General features: G+C 42.3%; 1 protein-coding gene across 41 annotated transcripts in view; it reads right to left on the reverse strand.

The window, feature by feature from the left end:
* RIMS2 (regulating synaptic membrane exocytosis 2) overlaps positions 1 to 23,322 on the reverse strand; it is a 478,194-nt gene that overhangs the window by 49,676 nt on the left and 405,196 nt on the right. For 39 of the 41 annotated variants that reach the window (XM_075270181.1, XM_075270178.1, XM_075270180.1 and 36 more), the window contains one exon: positions 15,746 to 15,987. In XM_075270181.1, the coding sequence (XP_075126282.1) occupies positions 15,746 to 15,987 (242 nt within the window). The remainder of the gene's footprint in view (positions 1 to 15,745; positions 15,988 to 23,322) is intronic. The other 2 variants (XM_075270194.1, XM_075270179.1) reach the window with 1 other exon arrangement.

Raw genomic sequence — 23,322 nt, forward strand, 5'->3', positions numbered from 1 at the left:
TTCAGTCCCCTGCTTCTTAATGACAATGATACAGCTCTGCTCACTGTGTTCCATTCTGCACAGCAAACCTGCCTGACTTTAGAGTCTATTCTACATGCTCCAGTGAAATTTTTCAGTATATAATTCATTTACGGTATATGGTCAGCAAAAAGATTTTAAAAAATCCCCCTAAAAATAAAAATAATTCTAACTAAAATCTAAGATAAATGTTATATTCTGATGATGTATTCATTTTCTGAATAAAATATACAAGAAATAAGGGGACACTGTCCTTTCTTCACTAAAAAAGAAGTCACTACATATAACATAATGCAGGGCTGCTATCATTTTTCCTGAGATACAGTTTGTTCTGAGGATAAACAGAGATTCATCCCGCTGTCACCTGCACTTCTACCATGCCCCAAGGCTCCGCACTTGAGATTCAAGACCTATCTGCTACTAGTGCAGGTTCTCTCTGCTGTTACTTAGGTAAGGAATAAGATAAGAGCCCTGAAAATCTCCAGCGGCAGCAGATAATTCTTATAAATCTCCAGGCCCTGAAGCATCAATTAGCATTTGCAGCCATTTGCATTTCCATAATGTATTATGCCATTTTAGACAGTCAATGAAACTGAAGTGCGGGTACGAGATACAAGTTGGTTATAGGATTCGATAATAAGACGTGGCCCTGTGAGTATAGCGCTGACCGTGTTTGTAGCCCAGTATACTGGAGCACAATGTAAAGTGTCCACCTAATACAATTACATTAGATCCTGTATTTGTCTCCTATGGCAGACCATGGCATGAAAGAAGAGACTTTGTTTCAACCACAACTTTTCTTTGGCAGCTTTTAAGTATTAAGGCTGCAACAGAAGCCACAACGGCAGGTGACTACTCTAGAGGTCCATAGTGCTAAGCAAAGCAGTGTAGTCACCCTACACAAGCTCTTGGTCTTTCTATTTTGTAGATGGCCTGCTGTAGCAAAGAGCATTCTGGGATGTTTTCTTGCCATGGGAATTATATACTAATATTATATACAGAAAGACTGCAGTGACGCTTTCTCTTCAAAAGTTGTCACAATGGATATAAAAGGGGTTGTCTAGATAGATAGATAGATAGATAGATAGATAGATAGATAGATAGATAGATACGTGGTAGATAATGGATAGATAGATAGATAGATAGATAGGAGATAGATAGATAGATAGATAGATAGATAGATAGATAGATAGATAGATAGGAGCTAGATAGATAGAAGATAGATAGGAGATAGATAGATAGATAGATAGATAGATAGATAGATAGGAGATAGATGATAGATAGATAGATAGATAGATAGATAGATAGATAGATAGATAGATACGTGGTAGATAATGGATAGATAGATAGACAGATACGTGGTAGATAATGGATAGATAGATAGATAGGAGATAGATAGATAGATAGATAGATAGATAGATAGATAGATAGATAGATAGATAGAAGATAGATAGATAGCTACGTGGTAGATAATGGATAGATAGATAGATAGATAGATAGATAGACAGATAGATAGACAGATACGTGGTAGATAATGGATAGATAGATAGATAGATAGACAGATAGAAAGACAGATACGTGGTAGATAATGGATAGATAGATAGATAGATAGACAGATAGATAGACAGATACGTGGTAGATAATGGATAGATAGATACATAGACAGAAAGACAGATACGTGGTAGATAATGGATAGATAGATAGATAGATAGATAGATAGATAGATAGGAGATAGATAGATAGATAGATAGATAGATAGATAGATAGATAGATAGGAGATAGATAGATAGATAGGAGATAGATAGATAGATAGATAGGAGATAGATAGATAGATAATAGATAGATAGATAGACAGATAAGTGGTAGATAATGGATAGATAGATAGATAGATAGATAGATAGATGATAGATAAAGTTTGTTCAAAGCAACCAATGGTGGGTGCAAATCCATATGGAAAGGGTCACCTTCCCAAGCTGTAGAGGTAAAGGCAAAGCCGTCAGCACTCCGAGTAATGAAAAATCAACTAGTGTTTTATTCCAAAGTGACATTTCAGTTCCTAGACTGGAACCTTTCTCAGAAGGTACCATAGCATCGATTTGAATTAAAACACTAGTTGATTTTTCATTCCGTGGAGTGCTGACGGTTTTGTCTTTACCTAGATAGACAGACAGACAGACAGATAGCTAGATAGGAGATAGATAGATAATAGATAGATAGATAGATAGATAGATAGATAGATAGATAGATAGATAATGTTTGGTCGAACATGTTGGGCAAAAACCTCAATTTTTTATGCACATAGAATAAGTGTAGCAGTAATGCATTTTACACTTTATGTACTTTCTATCTACATATGCCTTGAGGCTTTTTAGACGCTGCTAGACAGATAGATGATAGATAGATAGATAGATAGATAGATAGATAGATAGATGATAGATAGATAGATAGATAGATGATAGATAGATGATAGATAGATAGATGATAGATAGACAGACAGACAGACAGATAGATGATAGATAGATAGATAGATAGATGATAGATAGATAGATAGATAGATAGATAGATAGATAGATAGGAGATAGATGATAGAGAGAGAGATAAGCACAAACATACATAACAGCATTGTGTGAACTACGCCTAAATTCACACTTGGCTTGACCCAATCTATAGACAGGTCTCATTTCCAAGACAGATGTTTTCATCCAAGAGTCTATCTCCTAGTAAACAACACCCTGCTCATCTGAATGGCTCTTATCTCTCTGAAGTTCTCTCATCCAGGGACACTTCACCTCCACATGAAACACACTTCAGGATTATTACAAGTGTTTACTTCTCATTTAGGCCTGCTCGGCACACCGTGTCCCCCAGGACAAAGAAGTGATTACTATGGGGGCCACAAACCTACTCAACGAAGAGGGGTAACGGGCGGCAGCTGCTCGGGGCAGAGGACCCTAGTCTAGTACGTGAAATCTTTAAGAAAAAGCATGCACCGTATTAATAGTCTTCTAATACACTGTATGTTCTAATATGGCCCAAGACTATATCTTCATGGAGTCTGTACGTTCTTGCCATGTTTCTATAGCTTACTCTGGTTTCCTAATACAAACCAAAAACATACTGGTAGGTGACCAGGCTGTATATGAAATGACCCCTACTGTGCCCATATAGAGATACCAGAGCCTATTTGGTGGGGTTGCTTGCCGTAGGATCCCAGTGATCAGATATTGATATGTAAGGCCATGGGTTTTGAATCTATATAACAATATATTTAGGGGGGAACATATCAACCCATCTACGCCAGTTTTCTGGCATAGGTGGGTGATAAAGTGGCATATGTTTGGCACATTGTGCCCATTCTTGTGCCACACTTACCACCTTCTGTGAACGTGGACAGAGCCCAAGAGTGAGTCGAGCCAAGGACAAGTTGGCCTGACATATTTATTATACGTAACTGACACCAGATATATTCTGACGTATGGGAGTGCGCCCACCAGAGTCACTTGATCGTTCAGGGGCAGAAAGTACCAGCCGGGGCCTTTATTATAAGTGGTACAGGAAATGCAAGTGTTAATAAATTGCACCCTATAATATTTTAGCTAGGTATGTGCCCTTCTGTATCTTATTATATATTGGTTTATCCTAAGACCATCACTGCAATGGACCCATAATATAAATCCCCTTTTTGGGATCTGCTGATGACAGAGCACTTTATTCTTCCCATACATGTAATCCTATTCACATACTGTATGTGCAGAAAGCCAAACACCCTGACAGGTCCACATATAAAGCTCTCCGTCAAGCATTGCTTTGATCAGCGCCTCCCACGCAAAGTATGTTAAGAGAAATGTAATTTTTAAGGACATGTTTGATATCATCTGGATCCGAACGTCGGGTGAGAAAACATTCTTAGAACATTCTGTATGTTCTAAGCCAATGTATCGGTTCAGTATGGCCATGTTTTTACAGTGATGAGGACCATATGGCTGGGTGGATTTCATGATATGTAAATGGATCATGCCTAGTTTATACATTGCATGGATATCTAAGGGGATATTAACGAGAGAAGGGCCCGAAAATCTTATGAGATCCGTTTATTGTTACACAGAGAATAGAAATAGCCTATGAGCCTAAGCTTAATCTTGCTTTGGGCAGAAGTCTTAGGGCGCTGTACTCAGCTGCCCCATCAGGGCTATAGGGATCGAGGGCTGTGGTGGGGTGAATGTGTGACCCCCAAAATCCATTTAAACTCCTCACTGCATGACTGGGCCACTCAAGACCCCTGCTCTAGTGATTGGTGGGACACTAAACTCACCTTATGTATCCCCCACTGCTCTGCCCTTCCAGGTCCAGTCTTAACATCTTAATACAGGAGTTATCACTTAAGCCGCCAGTCACTGGCTGGCATAGGGACCAGCTACAAGAGATGACCGGCCGCAGCAGAACCTGGAAGTGCTTCGCAACCAGGCAGTATCGGGCAGGCAAGGTGGGTAATGTATGAAAAACATTGTTATCCTTAAAAGCTGAATTCTAGATATAGTTGCTTATGCTTGAAACTGGTATAATTTTATATGATAAGATGGCGCCTGTATCCAGTATGGGTGCAAGAAAAACAAATGCTTGGCTTGCTGCCAGAAGACAGCGCCCCAAGGTCAACATGCAGGACCGGGAGTAGCTGGCTATATATGGCACTGCTTAGACTTGTTCTGTCTGATTGAGATGTATCATACCAATCAGGAATGAATATGAACAACTTACATTGTTGTTATATCACTTCCTTTCTCTTCCGCTATTTAACCCCCGTGGTCTTAAATAAAAGCGCGTCAGTATTTACTTCTTGGTTGAGAGAGGAACGAATACCAATACATAGAGTGGTGTAACTTCTTCACCGCCTGGCACTCAGCCTAATTAATTAGGACGAAAACAGTTACCCAGGGTTATAGGTCAATTAGTCATAAGGCTTTGACCTTATCAAGGTGAATTCTGAGTCGTTTTAATTTTAGAAGCCCAAAGAACTCTTTATCGAACCAACTGAATGTCTTTATTCTCAGGATGATCTGTCCATGACCTTTATTTCCCCAAATTATAATCTCTTCTCCAAAAAAAATCCAAAACCCCAGGGCCTAGGTGCGAGTACAGTCACTGCAGGTCAGAGTTTTTCCATATAATGGAGCATCAGACTTACTATTCAGAACTCTAAAATGCAACACGTGGTAACTTTATGATGTTGGGATGAAGGCATTTGAGGACACCAGTGTGGCAGCCATGATGAATTGGTTGTTTGCTTCTCGCCGTCACAATGACTAGGGATATTTTATTTTGACATTTATTACATTCATAATCTTGGAACTAATTTGGTGATTTTTAATGAAATTTTAATTGGAAGAGGAGAAAGATCACATATAAGACTCCGTGTCCTGGCACTAGCTAGCGGTATATTTTCTTTTGTGTTGTTCGGTCAATTCAGTAATGCAATAATGTTACTTCCAGTAATTAATCCTAAATGTCTATTACAGAAATGGTGCAGCAGAATGTATTACACAGCATTATATTAGAGCTTGATACTTAGTCCCAGAGCTCAGAAATGGGGCAGATATACTTACTAACAGTACAGGATGGTAGTGATGCAGTCCCACAGACCTCTACTCAATGCATCATCGTATATAAGGGCTTTCAACCAAGATCCTACAGCATGGGGTACAGTATAAATAATTCTGCATTACCCTCACAGTTCATTTTCTTCTATCATATTGTTGATGTATTCCTAGCAATATGGTAATGAATCACTAATCTTAAAATAAGGAATGCTATAGGTTACCCAGGGCTAGACTATAAAGGGAAAATATACTAGTGTTTCCACCATACTCCTTAGGATTATTCACAGAAGGGATTAAAGGACTTTGATAGTAAATATATCTTTAGGCTAGGCTTTGAATATGAGATCCGTGGATGTTTGATATCCAGCATCCCCACAAATCAGCTGGTGGATAGGTTTACAGCACGCCGCTGAGCACTGCACCCCCTTCACTGCCTAACCAAACATAACACCATAGAGTCTGTACTGCTGCTCAGTTACATTCAAGTCAGTGGGATTGAGCAGGCATGGCACTACCATACATGTGGTGACGTGACTGCTATAAAGAATGAAGTGGAAGCAGTGGTCAGAATGCTGTTTGCCTCTCAGCCAGATTGTCAGTGGGGTGCTAAGAGCTGGAACTACATCAATCTGAAATTGATGGGCTATTCTGTGGAGTCTCTGATATGAGGTTTAACACGTCAGAAGCTAAAGTCTGAAACTGAGCACTGAGTAGTGCTGTTATCTGAGCACTGAGTAGTAGTGTTATTTGAGCACTGAGTAGTACTGTTATCTGAGCACTGAGTAGTGCTGTTATCTGGGCACTGAGTAGTAGTGTTATCTGGGCACTGAGTAGTACTGTTATCTGAGCACTGAGTAGTACTGTTAGCTGAGCACTGAGTAGTGCTGTTATCTGAGCACTGAGTAGTGCTGTTATCTGGGCACTGAGTAGTAGTGTTATCTGGGCACTGAGTAGTAGTGTTATCTGAGCACTGAGTAGTACTGTTAGCTGAGCACTCAGTAGTACTGTTATCTGAGCACTGAGTAGTACTGTTATCTGGGCACTGAGTAGTGCTGTTATCTGGGCAATGAGTAGTAGTGTTATCTGAGCACTGAGTAGTACTGTTATCTGAGCACTGAGTAGTACTGTTATCTGGGCACTGAGTAGTAGTGTTATCTGAGCACTGAGTAGTACTGTTAGCTGAGCACTGAGTAGTGCTGTTATCTGAGCACTGAGCAGTACTATTATCTGAGCACTGAGTTGTACTGTTATCTGAGCACTGAGTAGTGCTGTTATCTGGGCACTGAGTAGTGCTGTTATCTGGGCACTGGGTAGTACTGTTATCTGGGCACTGAGTAGTGCTGTTATCTGGGCACTGAGTAGTAGTGTTATCTGAGAACTGAGTAGTACTGTTATCTGAGCACTGAGTAATGCTGTTATCTGGGCACTGGGTAGTGCTGTTATCTGGGCACTGAGTAGTGCTGTTATCTGGGCACTGAGTAGTGCTGTTATCTGAGCACTGGGTAGTACTGTTATCTGATCACTGGGTAATACTGTTATCTGAGCACTGAGTAGTACTGTTATCTGAGCACTGAGTAGTGCTGTTAACTGAGCACTGGGTAGTACTGTTATCTGAGCACTGAGTAGAACGGTTATCTGAGAACGGAGTAGTGCTGTTATCTGGGCACTGAGTTGTACTGTTATCTGAGCACTGAGCAGTACTGTTATCTGAGCACTGAGTAGTACTGTTATCTGAGCACTGAGTAGTACTGTTAGCTGAGCACTGAGTAGTGCTGTTATCTGAGCACTGAGTAGTGCTGTTATCTGGGCACTGAGTAGTAGTGTTATCTGGGCACTGAGTAGTAGTGTTATCTGAGCACTGAGTAGTACTGTTAGCTGAGCACTCAGTAGTACTGTTATCTGGGCACTGAGTAGTGCTGTTATCTGGGCAATGAGTAGTACTGTTATCAGAGCACTGAGTAGTACTGTTATCTGAGCACTGAGTAGTACTGTTATCTGGGCACTGAGTAGTAGTGTTATCTGAGCACTGAGTAGTACTGTTAACTGAGCACTGAGTAGTGCTGTTATCTGGGCACTGAGTAGTAGTGTTATCTGAGCACTGAGTAGTACTGTTATCTGAGCACTGAGTAGTACTGTTATCTGAGCACTGAGTAGTACTGTTATCTGGGCACTGAGTAGTAGTGTTATCTGAGCACTGAGTAGTACTGTTAACTGAGCACTGAGTAGTGCTGTTATCTGAGCACTGAGTATTGCTGTTATCTGGGCACTGAGTAGTAGTGTTATCTGGGCACTGAGTAGTGCTGTTATCTGAGCACTGAGTAGTGCTGTTATCTGGGCACTGAGTAGTAGTGTTATCTGAGCACTGAGTAGTGCTGTTATCTGAGCACTGAGTAGTACTGTTATCTGAGCACTGAGTAATGCTGTTAACTGAGCACTGGGTAGTACTGTTATCTGAGCACTGAGTAGAACGGTTATCTGAGAACGGAGTAGTGCTGTTATCTGGGCACTGAGTTGTACTGTTATCTGAGCACTGAGCAGTACTGTTACCTGAGCACTGAGTAGTACTGTTAGCTGAGCACTGAGTAGTGCTGTTATCTGAGCACTGAGTAGTGCTGTTATCTGGGCACTGAGTAGTAGTGTTATCTGGGCACTGAGTAGTAGTGTTATCTGAGCACTGAGTAGTACTGTTAGCTGAGCACTCAGTAGTACTGTTATCTGGGCACTGAGTAGTGCTGTTATCTGGGCAATGAGTAGTAGTGTTATCTGAGCACTGAGTAGTACTGTTATCTGAGCACTGAGTAGTACTGTTATCTGGGCACTGAGTAGTAGTGTTATCTGAGCACTGAGTAGTACTGTTAACTGAGCACTGAGTAGTGCTGTTATCTGAGCACTGAGTAGTGCTGTTATCTGGGCACTGAGTAGTAGTGTTATCTGGGCACTGAGTAGTGCTGTTATCTGAGCACTGAGTAGTGCTGTTATCTGGGCACTGAGTAGTAGTGTTATCTGAGCACTGAGTAGTGCTGTTATCTGAGCACTGAGTAGTGCTGTTATCTGGGCACTGAGTAGTACTGTTATCTGGGCACTGAGTAGTAGTGTTATCTGAGCACTGAGTAGTACTGTTAGCTGAGCACTGAGTAGTGCTGTTATCTGGGCACTGAGTAGTAGTGTTATCTGGGCACTGAGTAGTAGTGTTATCTGAGCACTGAGTAGTACTGGTAGCTGAGCACTCAGTAGTACTGTTATCTGAGCACTGGGTAGTACTGTTATCTGGGCACTGAGTAGTGCTGTTATCTGGGCACTGAGTAGTAGTGTTATCTGAGCACTGAGTAGTACTGTTATCTGAGCACTGAGTAATGCTGTTATCTGGGCACTGGGTAGTACTGTTATCTGGGCACTGAGTAGTGCTGTTATCTGGGCACTGAGTAGTGCTGTTATCTGAGCACTGGGTAGTACTGTTATCTGATCACTGGGTAGTACTGTTATCTGAGCACTGAGTAGTACTGTTATCTGAGCACTGAGTAGTACTGTTATCTGAGCACTGAGTAGTACTATTATCTGGGCACTGAGTAGTACTGCTATCGGGGCACTGAGTAGTACTGTTATCTGGGCACTGAGTAGTGCTATTATCTGAGCACTGAGTAGTACTTTTATCTGACCACTGAGTAGTACTGTTATCTGGGCACTAAGTAGTGCTGTCATCTGGGCACTGAGTAGTAGTGTTATCTGGGCACTGAGTAGTAGTGTTATCTGAGCACTGAGTAGTACTGTTAGCTGAGCACTCAGTAGTACTGTTATCTGAGCACTGGGTAGTACTGTTATCTGGGCACTGAGTAGTAGTGTTATCTGAGCACTGAGTAGTACTGTTATCTGAGCACTGAGTAATGCTGTTATCTGGGCACTGGGTAGTACTGTTATCTGGGCACTGAGTAGTGCTGTTATCTGGGCACTGAGTAGTGCTGTTATCTGAGCACTGGGTAGTACTGTTATCTGATCACTGGGTAGTACTGCTATCGGGGCACTGAGTAGTACTGTTATCTGGGCACTGAGTAGTGCTATTATCTGAGCACTGAGTAGTACTTTTATCTGACCACTGAGTAGTACTGTTATCTGGGCACTAAGTAGTGCTGTCATCTGGGCACTGAGTAGTACGGTTATCTGAGAACGGAGTAGTGCTGTTATCTGGGCACTGAGTAGTACTGTTATCTGAGCACTGAGTAGAAGGGTTATCTGAGAACGGAGTAGTGCTGTTATCTGGGCACTGAGTTGTACTGTTATCTGAGCACTGAGCAGTACTGTTATCTGAGCACTGAGTAGTACTGTTATCTGAGCACTGAGTAGTACTGTTATCTGAGCACTGAGTAGTACTGTTATCTGAGCACTGAGTAGTGCTGTTATCTGGGCACTGAGTAGTACTGTTATCTGAGCACTGAGTAGTACTGTTATCTGGGCACTGAGTAGTAGTGTTATCTGAGCACTCAGTAGTACTGTTAGCTGAGCACTGAGTAGTACTGTTATCTGGGCACTGAGTAGTAGTGTTATCTGAGCACTGAGTAGTACTGTTATCTGAGCACTGAGTAGTACTGTTATCTGGGCACTGAGTAGTAGTTTTATCTGAGCACTGAGTAGTGCTGTTATCTGAGCACTGAGTAATGCTGTTATCTGGGCACTGGGTAGTACTGTTATCTGGGCACTGAGTAGTGCTGTTATCTGGGCACTGAGTAGTGCTGTTATCTGAGCACTGGGTAGTACTGTTATCTGATCACTGGGTAGTACTGCTATCGGGGCACTGAGTAGTACTGTTATCTGGGCACTGAGTAGTGCTATTATCTGAGCACTGAGTAGTACTTTTATCTGACCACTGAGTAGTACTGTTATCTGGGCACTAAGTAGTGCTGTCATCTGGGCACTGAGTAGTACGGTTATCTGAGAACGGAGTAGTGCTGTTATCTGGGCACTGAGTTGTACTGTTATCTGAGCACTGAGTAGTACTGTTATCTGAGCACTGAGTAGAACGGTTATCTGAGAACGGAGTAGTGCTGTTATCTGGGCACTGAGTTGTACTGTTATCTGAGCACTGAGCAGTACTGTTATCTGAGCACTGAGTAGTACTGTTATCTGAGCACTGAGCAGTACTGTTATCTGAGCACTGAGTAGTACTGTTATCTGAGCACTGAGTAGTACTGTTATCTGAGCACTGAGTAGTGCTGTTATCTGGGCACTGAGTAGTACTGTTAGCTGAGCACTGAGTAGTGCTGTTATCTGGGCACTGAGTAGTAGTGTTATCTGGGCACTGAGTAGTAGTTTTATCTGAGCACTGAGTAGTGCTGTTATCTGAGCACTGAGTAGTAGTGTTATCTGGGCCCTCAGTGACACTGTTATCTGGGGCACTCAGTGACACTGTTATCTGGGCACTCAGTGACATTGTTATCTGGGCACACAGTGACACTATTATCTGGGCCCTCAGTGACACTGTTATCGGCGGCCCTCAGTGGCACTCTTATCGGGGCACTCAGTGACACTGTTATCGGGGCCCTCAGTGGCACTGTTATCTGGGCCCTCAGTGGCACTGTTATCTGGGCCCTCAGTGGCACTGTTATCGGGGCCCTCAGTGACACAGAGGCACTGTTTTCTAGACTCCTTTGTTATTTAGTCTGTTGGCAGCACTTTTTAGGCATTGAATGATGATATTATTGGGATGCCACATGTCACTGTCCCATTTATATTAAATACTGGAAGAGCCCTGGGGTAATTATATAGATCTTAGTAACCTTCTGCTGTACTGTGGCTGTATATTTTCATCTTTCCCCTATAGCCCTGTTATTCAGCACAAGTCTTTCTTCCTTCTATGCAGTGTGGCGTTGGCTCTGCCCTGCAGATAAGTAACTGCAGGGTTATATAGGAATGTTGAAGTATGGAAGCGAAACATTATGAGATTGTGGTTCTTGCACAGATTGATGATCATATGGGGAATGCAGTCCAGGAATTGCAGTCTGTGTACGGCAGAAGTTGACAGATCATTACGGGATGTAACAATACCAGCTGACGATTCACCATTAGCCGTATCAGGGCATCATGGGAGATATAGTTCAGCACCGATCCCAGAAAGTGCAATATACTCCATCTTGATAAACGTCAATTTAAGATATAATGTCCCGAATGTATGAGCATTAGCCCAAGTACAAAGTGTGACCACTAAAGTAAGTGAAATATTTATGGGCTACAGAAAATGAAGAAAAATTACACAAATCTGAAATTTCTACAAAGATGAAAGGATCTTATTACAGTAATGAGAATAAATGAAGCTTCTTCTTATAGCACATGGACATCTACTTCAGGCCTCTATCAAATACATCACATTCCCTCCTTCTAAGTAGCTATCACTATCCTCTTAAGTCATATCTCACCAGGACAGACCCCTTTATGTTAGGGCATTAGGTACCCCAATATGGAGGGGCTAAGAACGTGCTTTTGCATCTTTAATGTGTTGTTTACGGGTCCATAAGTATCATATACAAGCTCCAAAAGTGTATACTGCCTCTAAATGACTCCTGTTGGCAAACTAGAAGTGCAGGGGGCATTATGTGATCCCCATAAAGACATACTTGGCAACTTTCTCCAAAAAAACCAAAGGGTGCAAGCAATTCTTCAGGGCCAACAAAGTAATAGTCATATTATATGTGATTTAAGCTCCTTGTGTGCTGGTCACTACGGAAAAGGGGGCCTAAAGTGCCTAAAGGGGACGTAGTGACATTCAAAAGGGACATAGTGATGTTACGAAGGGTTGTATGCCTTTGTCCCAAATTTTTTGCACCACACACAAGCACTATTCTCACAAGACTATCCGATCATATAGTATGTTGGTAATTATTCTTACAGCATCCATACACAATAAATGTCAGGGCTAATGTGATTGGGGGTGACCCGGCAGATGGCAGATAAAGGGTTGGACAAGATGGATATAAACATACCAAATCCATTGTTCAAATGGAGAAAAAGTCACCGGCAGAGGTGTCTGGCATGTATTAAGATTACATGTCTATCTATGTAAGGCTGCATGCACACAGAGTAACGCCGGCATTACGAGCGCTCCCATTGAAGCGAATGGGAAGTGTTCGGGAGCCGTCCGCAGCGCTCGTGTGTACGGCTGAGAAAGAGTATTTTTACAAACCCGGCGTAACTCCGTGTGCATGCAGCCTAAGGGAAGAAGAAGGCTCGAGGTACTGCTGTAGGCCAAATGAGTGCTTGTCCAAAATGCGGAAATGACCTACTTATAGATCCCCTATAAATGTACTGGTATTGTGCATATTATTGACCTGTATATACACATATCATACATGGAAACTGCACCGACCATATCCAGGTTTTTGACACCATCCACGTCGCTGTCTTTCCCGAACTCCTGAAAATGGGCCACAATCTCTTCTCCGTAAATGTAACAGGAGCGCGGCTCATGAAATAATAACGCTTTGTTGGTGCCTCTTCTATTCTGCTCCTCAGACTAGGACCATCCATTCTGATTATGCAACAAACCCCCAAATCCCAGCTCTGGTAATGTGTGTGGGACCGAGGGCCGAGCCGAAAGTAACTCTCTTACTCTTCAATGTTTCATGCTCTTTATTGGCACAGACTATAAAATATAAACTCTGAAGAGGTTTCTGTTTTGCTCGGCAGATAAGAGCTGTGAGTTTCTGCAATATTTCACGTGTACAACATCCCAGTGTCCGATACAATGAAGGATAGAAAATAGGGGTCTGGATGTGACCCCATAGTTACACCTCAGTTTGCTTTTACTCTATGAGCTGCAACATATGCAACAAGATACAAGGCTCTAAGCAGCCTCTATGCCTGGCCTTCAGGGTATATACAGTATACACCTACTATGTGTGTGGTTTATGGTCACCACGTCCCCATTCACTGCTATTTGGCACAAGGAAATAACAACCCCTCATGGTGCCATATAAAGTTATTTTACATGGCATGGATATCCACGCTATAGTCTTGGCTCCTAGTTAATGTCATTGTGTATGTCGCCTTCCTCTATGACTGACGTGTTGTTTAGCATCGGATGAGGGTGGAGGAGGGTGAAGGCACATTATATTGTTATATGACATTGTCAGTCCCTCCTGTATACACGCTAACAATGGCTGTCATTTAGATCTCATTATTATTATTACTGTCATTTCCTGCTCTGTCGAGAGAATCAGATCCTGCGGAGTTATAAGAGGAACAGAAACCGTAACATTTAATAGGCTTGTCAACATTAAATAACATACTGTATTTTACAAGATCTCCCCACCCATAGTAAACGGACCGAAGAGCTTGTCGCAACTCTGACCTTTTATACAGAAAACCTCAAATGGTCAGCCTCTCCTTTGGTCCTCCGATGGACCAGAACAAAGGAGCTGCAATCCTAGAGTGAAGCTACAAATTCTGCAAGGTTTTAAAGATTTTCTTCTGTCTTGATCGATTGCCAATGGGTACAACCATAAATGCAGGAACTTTCTATGGTCAGGGACTTGTTATAAACCCAGCCATGAATTCTTTATTATCACAAGCGGTGCTGCAATTCCCCAGAACCACCACTAGGTAGTCGATGGGGCTGCTGCATTGGTCCTATTACTTGTCCACTAGCAGATTGCTACAACAGCTGATCTATGGGGGGTCTGGGAGTCGAAACCTTCACAGATCACATACCTATGAAAAAATTGATTTGGGTCCAGAAAACCCCTTTAACAGCAAAAGATCCAGGACCCATTTTTTTAATGACCCACCATAAAAATGTTCACTCACTTGTTTCTTATGTAAATACCATACAGCATTATTAGAGATGAGTGAGTAGCATTTGATCAAATACCTCTCTGCCATAGGAATGCGTGTAAGTGGCTGAACACCAATATTTGATGCGCCTAACCCCTTGGTGTTCGGCCGCTTACACGCATTCCTATGGCAGCGACGTATTCGATCTGCTACTCGCTCATCTCTAACCATTATGTATTAACATCATCAAAATGATCCCTTGTCATGACTTCATTCATACAAGCTCGCGTGCACCTTACATTAACCCTTATATCCCCTGAGGAATATCACTTGAACAAAATGTTTTTCTGATTTTTACAAAACATTTAAAAACATAATAAAAAAATCTAATAAGTTTGAAGGGGCGATCCACCTCTGTAATATTAGATCTGCTGGGTCTGAGAGCCAGGGCTATTACAGATCAGCTGATCTGGGACAGCGCAGCTCCCTGTAATATTGTTAGGTAGGGTTCACACTACCATTGGATTCCCCTCAAAGGTAAAATCCCATGGAAATGATTGGAAATTTCAGACAGACCAGCTAGTGTCCGTTGCTAAAATCTTGTACCGACAATAGCCACAGACACTGCTGACAGAATCCAATGATAGTGTGAACGCCCCCTTACTTGGCGATGTCCAAGATTGTTATTCATACTGCATTAAATTTACTATAGTTCCCCCATCGCTGATCATACGGGCCAGTCTTGTCGACGAATGCTTCTCTAGTATAGGTTAGGTCCATAAAGTTCCACATGTAGAGCATGCTATATGGACGGGTATGTCGTGTAACAATACCGTAGGGATAGACACAAACAACAAAAGGCCCCCGTGCAAGAACATTATAGGGACCCCTTGCTCTCTAAGAGATGATCACAAAGCATTAACTTCTACTCTCTAACAATGCAACAGTAATTTTTAGCCATGACATTGTTTTAGTTCAGTCCCATACATGCAATCTAAGAGCTTGCTGGTTTCAATACCATTCCCCCGCCAACAGGGCCGGCCCCCGAGCAGCTGGATAAGTTTCACATATGGCATATTTGCCTCTTAACACTTTAAAGTCTCAGTTAAGGCTAAGTTCACATATGTGCACAGATCAGAGCCGGTCTGCAAAAACAGTGGTTACCCGTGCACAATCCATAGACTATCATGGGGTCCGCCATTTTTGTACTGAAAGCGGCAGAGAGAGAAAGACCTCTGTACAGGACTATTATCAGCCAATTTCTGGTGGTTTCTCCATTGGAGAATCTTTTGTGGATGTGAATTTAGCAGTAAAATATAAAAAGCAGCTGTAAAACAATTTCGCTTAAAAAAAAGTGACTTAAAAGTGAGTCCTACCTGTTTGGCTGAGCTGTGAGGTACTTCGGCTTTTCCGTGAGAGGCCAACAATAGCCACCATTTTGGCGCCGATGCTGGATCTTCTCTTCTTATTGCCGGCACCCACTGTCCCCACTGCTGTATCGGACTGGCTACCATCGTTCTTCTCCAATGTATACATATCCCCTCCGATGCTGGTACTTTTTGTCATGTTCTTCCCCGAGGCGCCCATCTGTCTGCTTTGCATTTTGGATGTAAAAACACTGTCAGCCAATTGGCAGATAATGTTTGCACACAAAACAGGGGGGTGAAAAGACAGAAAAGCAAAGGTTTTAGTTGATAAAATAGGGAAACTTAGGGAAAACAGACTTCAATAAGCTGGAGACTTAAAGACGTTCTAGTATTGATATGTTGGAATAAGAAAACACTGAAGAAAGAAAATCACATAGGACAGACATGACTTCAGAAAACTCATCACAGAGATTATTGACACCTGCTACTTCCTTCTCAGTATCACAACAATCTTATATACACTTGTGTTAAGTGTTGTAGCCTCTGCTGATGTGTTTTCCATGAGTTACATAATAATAGCCAATCCTTAGGATAGATCATCAGTACGTATTTGGTGGCGGTTCAACAGCCAGAATCCCCACAGGTCAGCTGTATGGAGAGGCGCAGTGTTTGAGTCAGTGCTCCATCCTCTTCACTGAATACCAAGCAAGATGCTGTTCATTGTACAGTGGTTGTATTTGGTATTGCAGCTCAGCTCCATTCACTTGAATAGGACTAAGCAAACAGGCCACATGGTGAATGGATGTGATGTTGTTGGCCATTGCAGTGGAAACAGAGCTCATCCAAATAACACTACTACCTAAAGCAGCTGATCTTTGGGTGTCCCAAGTGTTGGATCTCTGCCATTAAGATTTTGATGCTAGGTATGTTGCCTTGGGTCCTGGGTTCGAATCCAACCAAGGACAACATGTACGTGTTTGCATGTTCTACCAGTGTTTGGATCGGTTTCTTCTGGGCACTCCAATTTCCTTCCACAAGTCAAACATATACTAATAGGTAAATTGGCTTCCTGTAAAACAACTGACCTTTGTGGGTGTTACGGCCGCAAAATAACGCGGCGTATACGATCCAGGCTCCCATTGAAATCAATGGGAGCTTTACGGCGCTCAAAGTCTCACACGCCGTATACGGGCCACATTAACGCGGCACGTTACTCCGTGTGAATGGAATCTCAGATGTCAACGAAGTATGTGACATGAAGAACTAATGTATATTGAGAATCAAGATAATGGTTCTCGTTCTCCACGGATTTGGAAATGTGAGACAATCTTTACTTATAAGCTGTTAAAATAAATGTCTTGTTCTGTCTCAGAAGGTAATGGAGACCTTGTATAACAATGCGGTGACACCAATGCAAGCTTCCAAATAGACAGTGTGTGCGGCTACTACAGACTAGGAAATACAAGGCAAGAATGGACACGTGATCTTGGGGCATCTTGTCGTGAAGGTCCACACAGGGGAAAGCCCTTACCTTTCCACAACGCCAGCACTAGTCCATTTCACCTAATAATAGTAGGATTTATGATTCTTAGAGTCTTTCTACCACTCGGTGTCCTTAAAGGGTTATTCTTTTCTCAGACTTCCAGTATGTCATAGAAGTTGGACAGATTTGGATAAAGCATTTATCACAATACTGCACCCCCGATTTGTAGGTCGCTAGCTGCCTACAAGGTGAAAATGCTCACTAGTTTAGGCAGCGCCCTAGTGTCCACATGACCTTCTGAGACTGTCAGTAATAAGTAACATGCTGTTTTATTCATATGTAAATGAGGAGAAAATGCTTTGTGTATGCCTTATGGCGGGTCCACACCTGCGCCCGTGTCCACTTTAGGCAATCCTAAAGGATTTCCGTCTTCTGCCTGAGAAACTGGACATGGGACAGAAACCCGGCGGTCAGTTTTCAAACCCATTCACTTGAATGAGTTTGCAAAGTGACCGCCCGTGAGCGTGTTGTGCCTCTCTGCGGCGAAACCTTTTTTTTTTTTTTTTAACTGGACACAGTCCTGCATGTCCGACTTTGTGTCTGGTTAAAAAAAGAAAGGCACAAAACGCTTATGGGCGGTCACTTTACAAACTCATTGAAGTGAATGGGTTTGAAAACTGAATGCCGGGTTTCCGTCCTCTGTCTAGTTTCTCGGGCAGAAGATGGAAACCGGCAGGAATTGCCTAAAGCGGACACGGGTGCAGGTGTGAACCCGCCTGTATCTTGCCTGGCCTGTCTCAGCTCTAGATTCCTGGGTAAAGCATATTTTCTATCTTTTGCATACAGTATAAAGCACATTTGGAAGCTGTAGAATCTTCTCTGCAGGTTACTGGGATTAGGTTTATAACCAGTTCACTGCTGACAGACTCCCTTTAATGTTTTCGGAGAACTGACTTGGATACTAAGCTGGATCTTACAGTTTCAACCAGAGACCCCAGTCTCATATTTGGCCTCTCAAGGTCCCATGGGCGGACCCCTACTGATCAGACAGCAATGGCTTGTCTTAGGGAAAGGCGAATCAATGATAAATCCTTGGACTCCATAGTAGAGTAATAGGGATCATGCCGATCCTGCTGTTACTGAAGTACTATATATACAGAGTACTGTGCAAAAGATTTAGTCAGGTATGGAAAAAGTACCGCAGAGTAAGAATGCTTTCAGAAATAGAAGGGTTAATAGTTTATCTTTGTCAATTAACAAAATGAAGAGAATGAAAAAACAGAAATGTAAATCCCATCAATATTTGGTGCGACCTTTGCCCTTTGGAGTCCTGGAAGTGATGATATGGCCCCCACAGATATAGCCCTGATCTCATCATCATCCTCCAGTCTGTCTGCGATGACATGAAGAGACAGACGGATTGGGGCAAGCCTACATCCATAGTAGATCTGTGCTTAGTTCTCCAAGATGGCGGGAACAACCTCCCTGCCGTGTTCTGCCAAAAACTATCTGCAAGTACCGAGAAGAACTGATGGAAGGCAAAGGGCAATGGTCACACCGAATATTGATGGATTTACATTTCTCTTTTCTTCATTCACTTCATTTTGGTAGTTGATGCAAATAAACCATTAACCCTTCTATTTCTGAATGCATTCTTACTGTGCAGCATTTTTCCCCACTTACCAAAAACTTTTGCACCTACATATGATAAAACTGTACTGTGGGGCTTTTGCGTACTTGTATACAGTATGACATATAGTTACGGATTGGCCATCTCGTGCCTAAAACTTTTGCACATTACGGCATATACTATTGAGTGACTATAGGACTTTGTATATGTGTTAAACTGTTTGACCCGACCACCCGAATGTAGGAATTAGAGGCCAGGCGTGATATTTAATAGGTTGAGACTTCTGACATTGGACCATTGAGGATCTCCTCGCTGGCCGGAAGTCATAGGGGTTAACCTCATCTTCTGCAACTTTTCTCCTTTGCTAGATATAGTGAACGATAGCAGCAGTTTCAGGACACGTATGATGTAAGCGAGCTATGCTTCTATGGTAACAAGGCTTCGGGGAACTGCACCAGTGTGCATCTGTCACTTCACATCCATGAAGGGGAGCACGGGCTTTAAATTATTATGACTAGAGCGCACATGACTTTCCCGAGACCTAATACACTTCCCTGATATAAACTTACCTATGTAAGGAGTCTATTATTATTAGTAGCACGGCGTACCGCAGAAACATGTCACCTATAGGAACCGAACCAGTACGGACATGACGTTTGTCAGGAAATAAAATGTATATCAGACAAATGTGACATTACAGGTTTGGAAAACCCATTTCCATGTACCCTACTAAGGAAGGAATAGAGAGGGGTCCTCTGCTCAGGATATTTATCTGTTGGCTACAAAGAGCGTCCATTTCCGCCTAAGGGTGCGTTCACACGATGTAACGTGCAGTGTTATGTGGCACGTATACGCCGTGTTATTTTGCAAAATCACGGCCGCAAAATAATGCGGCGTATACGATCCTAACTCCCATTGAAATCAATGGGAGCTTTTATGGCGCGCAAACTCTCACACGCCGTATACGTGCCACATCACACTGCACGTTGTATCGTGTGAACGCACCCTAACACAGACAACCTTACTGGGCTTTGTGTAATGCCTAATTTCTCCTGTAGTGGCGCTGCAAGGAACCTGAACACTAAATACCAGATCTGCACAAAGATGACAGCTTGGAGTTCCCACTATGGGGCCACTTTAGGACCTGTTTATTGTCAAGGGACCTTTTTTTAACAACTAGGGAATGTCCAAAGTGAAGAACCCGATTAGGCTAAGGCTCCACGTGTTGGCTGCAAAGAAATAGAATGGTGGGAAAAACTGCAGCGGCAACGCGCGGTGGTTTTTCCCGCAGCGTTTTTCAAAAAATTCTGCATAGGTTTTCTATCGACTTTGTACTTCTATTACACCTATAGGGAAATTGACGGCGTTTCCGTAGGTATAATTGACATGCTGCGATTTCCTAAATTGCAACGGTATTGGAAATCGTAGCGTTTTTCCCATATGCTCAAAAATGTTGAGCACGAGTTGCATCTTTTCTTAGAGGCCACATGAAGCAAGAACTAACTACTAAAGCGCCATGTGGTGCAAGGCATGAGTGCCAGGTTTTGGGGGCAAATTGCACCACAATGTCATTACTAAATCTGACTCTTTGCCTTTAAGGAGGAATGATCTGATGGAATGGTGAGACCAGGCTGTTTATAGTCAATTTATGAGAATTGGAGGACGTAGGAGATGAGAGTCTAAACTCAAGACCTAGCAAGCCGAGAATACGCTACAGCTTGGTGCACAACGCCAGAACATGCTACAAGATATTATCTCAGGTCATTGATGTTCTCATGTAAATGTGCACAAGCTGAGCCATAGAAGTGGGCGGCATTTCCAGCTAAGTGATTTACATATTGTCTTAGGAAATAATTTGCATATCAATGAATGCTGGATACAAAATGTACCTGAATCATTAGGTAATGCCAGTAAATAACAATGCACCTGTCTGCTGGACGGAGACCAGTTTCCTGTACCGGGGTATAGCAGATGAATGTGGAACAGATAGATGCCATGTGTTATTTACCAGCATGGTGAAATCAGGGCGGAAAACTTAATTGTTCTGTCCCTGTCTGAAAATGGGTCAGTGTTTGTCAGGGGATTTCAATAGAAAACTATTGTATGAAAACATAATGAATTAATTCTGAGAGAGCGGAGATGTGATTGTGTATTGTATATGTGACTGTGTATCGTAGATGTGACTGTGTATCGTAGATGTGACTGTGTATCGTAGCTGTGACTGTGTATTGTAGATGCGACTGTGTATCGTAGATGTGACTGTGTATTGTAGATGCGACTGTGTATCGTAGATGTGATTGTGTATGGTAGCTGTGACTGTGTATGGTAGATGTGACTGTGTATTGTACATGTGACTGTGTATCGTAGATGTGACTGTGTATCGTAGATGTGACTGTGTATTGTAGATGCGACTGTGTATCGTAGATGTGACTGTGTATTGTAGATGCGACTGTGTATCGTAGATGTGATTGTGTATGGTAGCTGTGACTGTGTATGGTAGATGTGACTGTGTATCGTAGATGTGACTGTGTATCGTAGATGTGACTGTGTATCGTAGATGTGACTGTGTATCGTAGATGTGATTGTGTATCGTATATGTGATTGTGTATTGTATATGTGACTGTGTATCGTAGCTGTGACTGTGTATTGTAGATGTGACTGTGTATTGTAGATGCGACTGTGTATTGTACATGTGACTGTGTATTGTAGATGTGACTGTGTATCATAGATGTGACTGTGTATCGTAGATGTGACTGTGTATCGTAGATGGGACTGTGTATCGTAGATGTGACTGTGTATTGTAGATGCGACTGTGTATTGTACATGTGACTGTGTATCATAGATGTGACTGTGTATTGTACATGTGACTGTGTATTGTACATGTGACTGTGTATCGTAGATGTGACTGTGTATCGTAGATGTGACTGTGTATCGTAGATGTGATTGTGTATTGTATATGTGATTGTGTATTGTATATGTGACTGTGTATCGTAGCTGTGACTGTGTATTGTAGATGTGACTGTGTATCGTAGATGGGACTGTTTATCGTAGATGTGACTGTGTATCGTAGCTGTGACTGTGTATCGTAGATGGGACTGTGTATCGTAGATGGGACTGTTTATCGTAGATGGGACTGTGTATCGTAGATGTGACTGTGTATCGTAGATGTGACTGTTTATCGTAGATGTGACTGTGTATCGTAGATGTGACTGTGTATCGTAGATGTGACTGTGTATCGTAGATGGTACTGTGTATCGTAGATGTGACTGTGTATCGTAGATGTGATTGTGTATCGTAGATGTGATTGTGTATCGTAGATGTGACTGTGTATTGTAGATGTGACTGTGTATCGTAGATGGGACTGTTTATCGTAGATGGGACTGTTTATCGTAGATGGGACTGTTTATCGTAGCTGTGACTGTGTATTGTAGATGTGACTGTGTATCGTAGATGGGACTGTTTATCGTAGATGTGATTGTGTATCGTAGATGTGATTGTGTATCGTAGATGTGACTGTGTATTGTAGATGTGACTGTGTATCGTAGATGGGACTGTTTATCGTAGATGGGACTGTTTATCGTAGATGGGACTGTTTATCGTAGCTGTGACTGTGTATTGTAGATGTGACTGTGTATCGTAGATGGGACTGTTTATCGTAGATGGGACTGTTTATCGTAGATGGGACTGTTTATCGTAGCTGTGACTGTGTATTGTAGATGTGTCTGTGTATCGTAGATGGGACTGTTTATCGTAGATGTGACTGTGTATCGTAGATGTGACTGTGTATCGTAGATGTGACTGTGTATCGTAGATGTGACTGTGTATCGTAGATGTGACTGTGTATCGTAGATGTGACTGTGTATCGTAGATGTGACTGTGTATCGTAGATGCGACTGTGTATCGTAGATGTGACTGTGTATCGTAGATGTGACTGTGTATTGTAGATGTGACTGTGTATTGTAGATGTGACTGTGTATCGTAGATGTGACTGTGTATCGTAGATGTGACTGTGTATTGTAGATGTGACTGTGTATCGTAGATGTGACTGTGTATCGTAGATGTGACTGTGTATTGTAGATGTGACTGTGTATTGTAGATGTGACTGTGTATCGTAGATGTGACTGTGTATCGTAGATGTGACTGTGTATTGTAGATGTGACTGTGTATCGTAGATGTGACTGTGTATCATAGATGTGACTGTGTATCGTAGATGGGACTGTGTATTGTAGATGGCACTGTGTATCATAGATGTGACTGTGTATCGTAGATGTGACTGTGTATTGTAGATGTGACTGTGTATCGTAGATGTGACTGTGTATCGTACATGTGACTGTGTATCGTAGATGTGACTGTGTATCGTAGATGTGACTGTGTATCGTACATGTGACTGTGTATGGTAGATGTGACTGTGTATGGTAGATGTGACTGTGTATTGTAGATGTGACTGTGTATCGTAGATGTGACTGTGTATCG

The sequence above is a fragment of the Leptodactylus fuscus genome, chromosome 4 (genome assembly GCF_031893055.1).
Source record: "Leptodactylus fuscus isolate aLepFus1 chromosome 4, aLepFus1.hap2, whole genome shotgun sequence".
NCBI lineage: Eukaryota > Metazoa > Chordata > Amphibia > Anura > Leptodactylidae > Leptodactylus > Leptodactylus fuscus.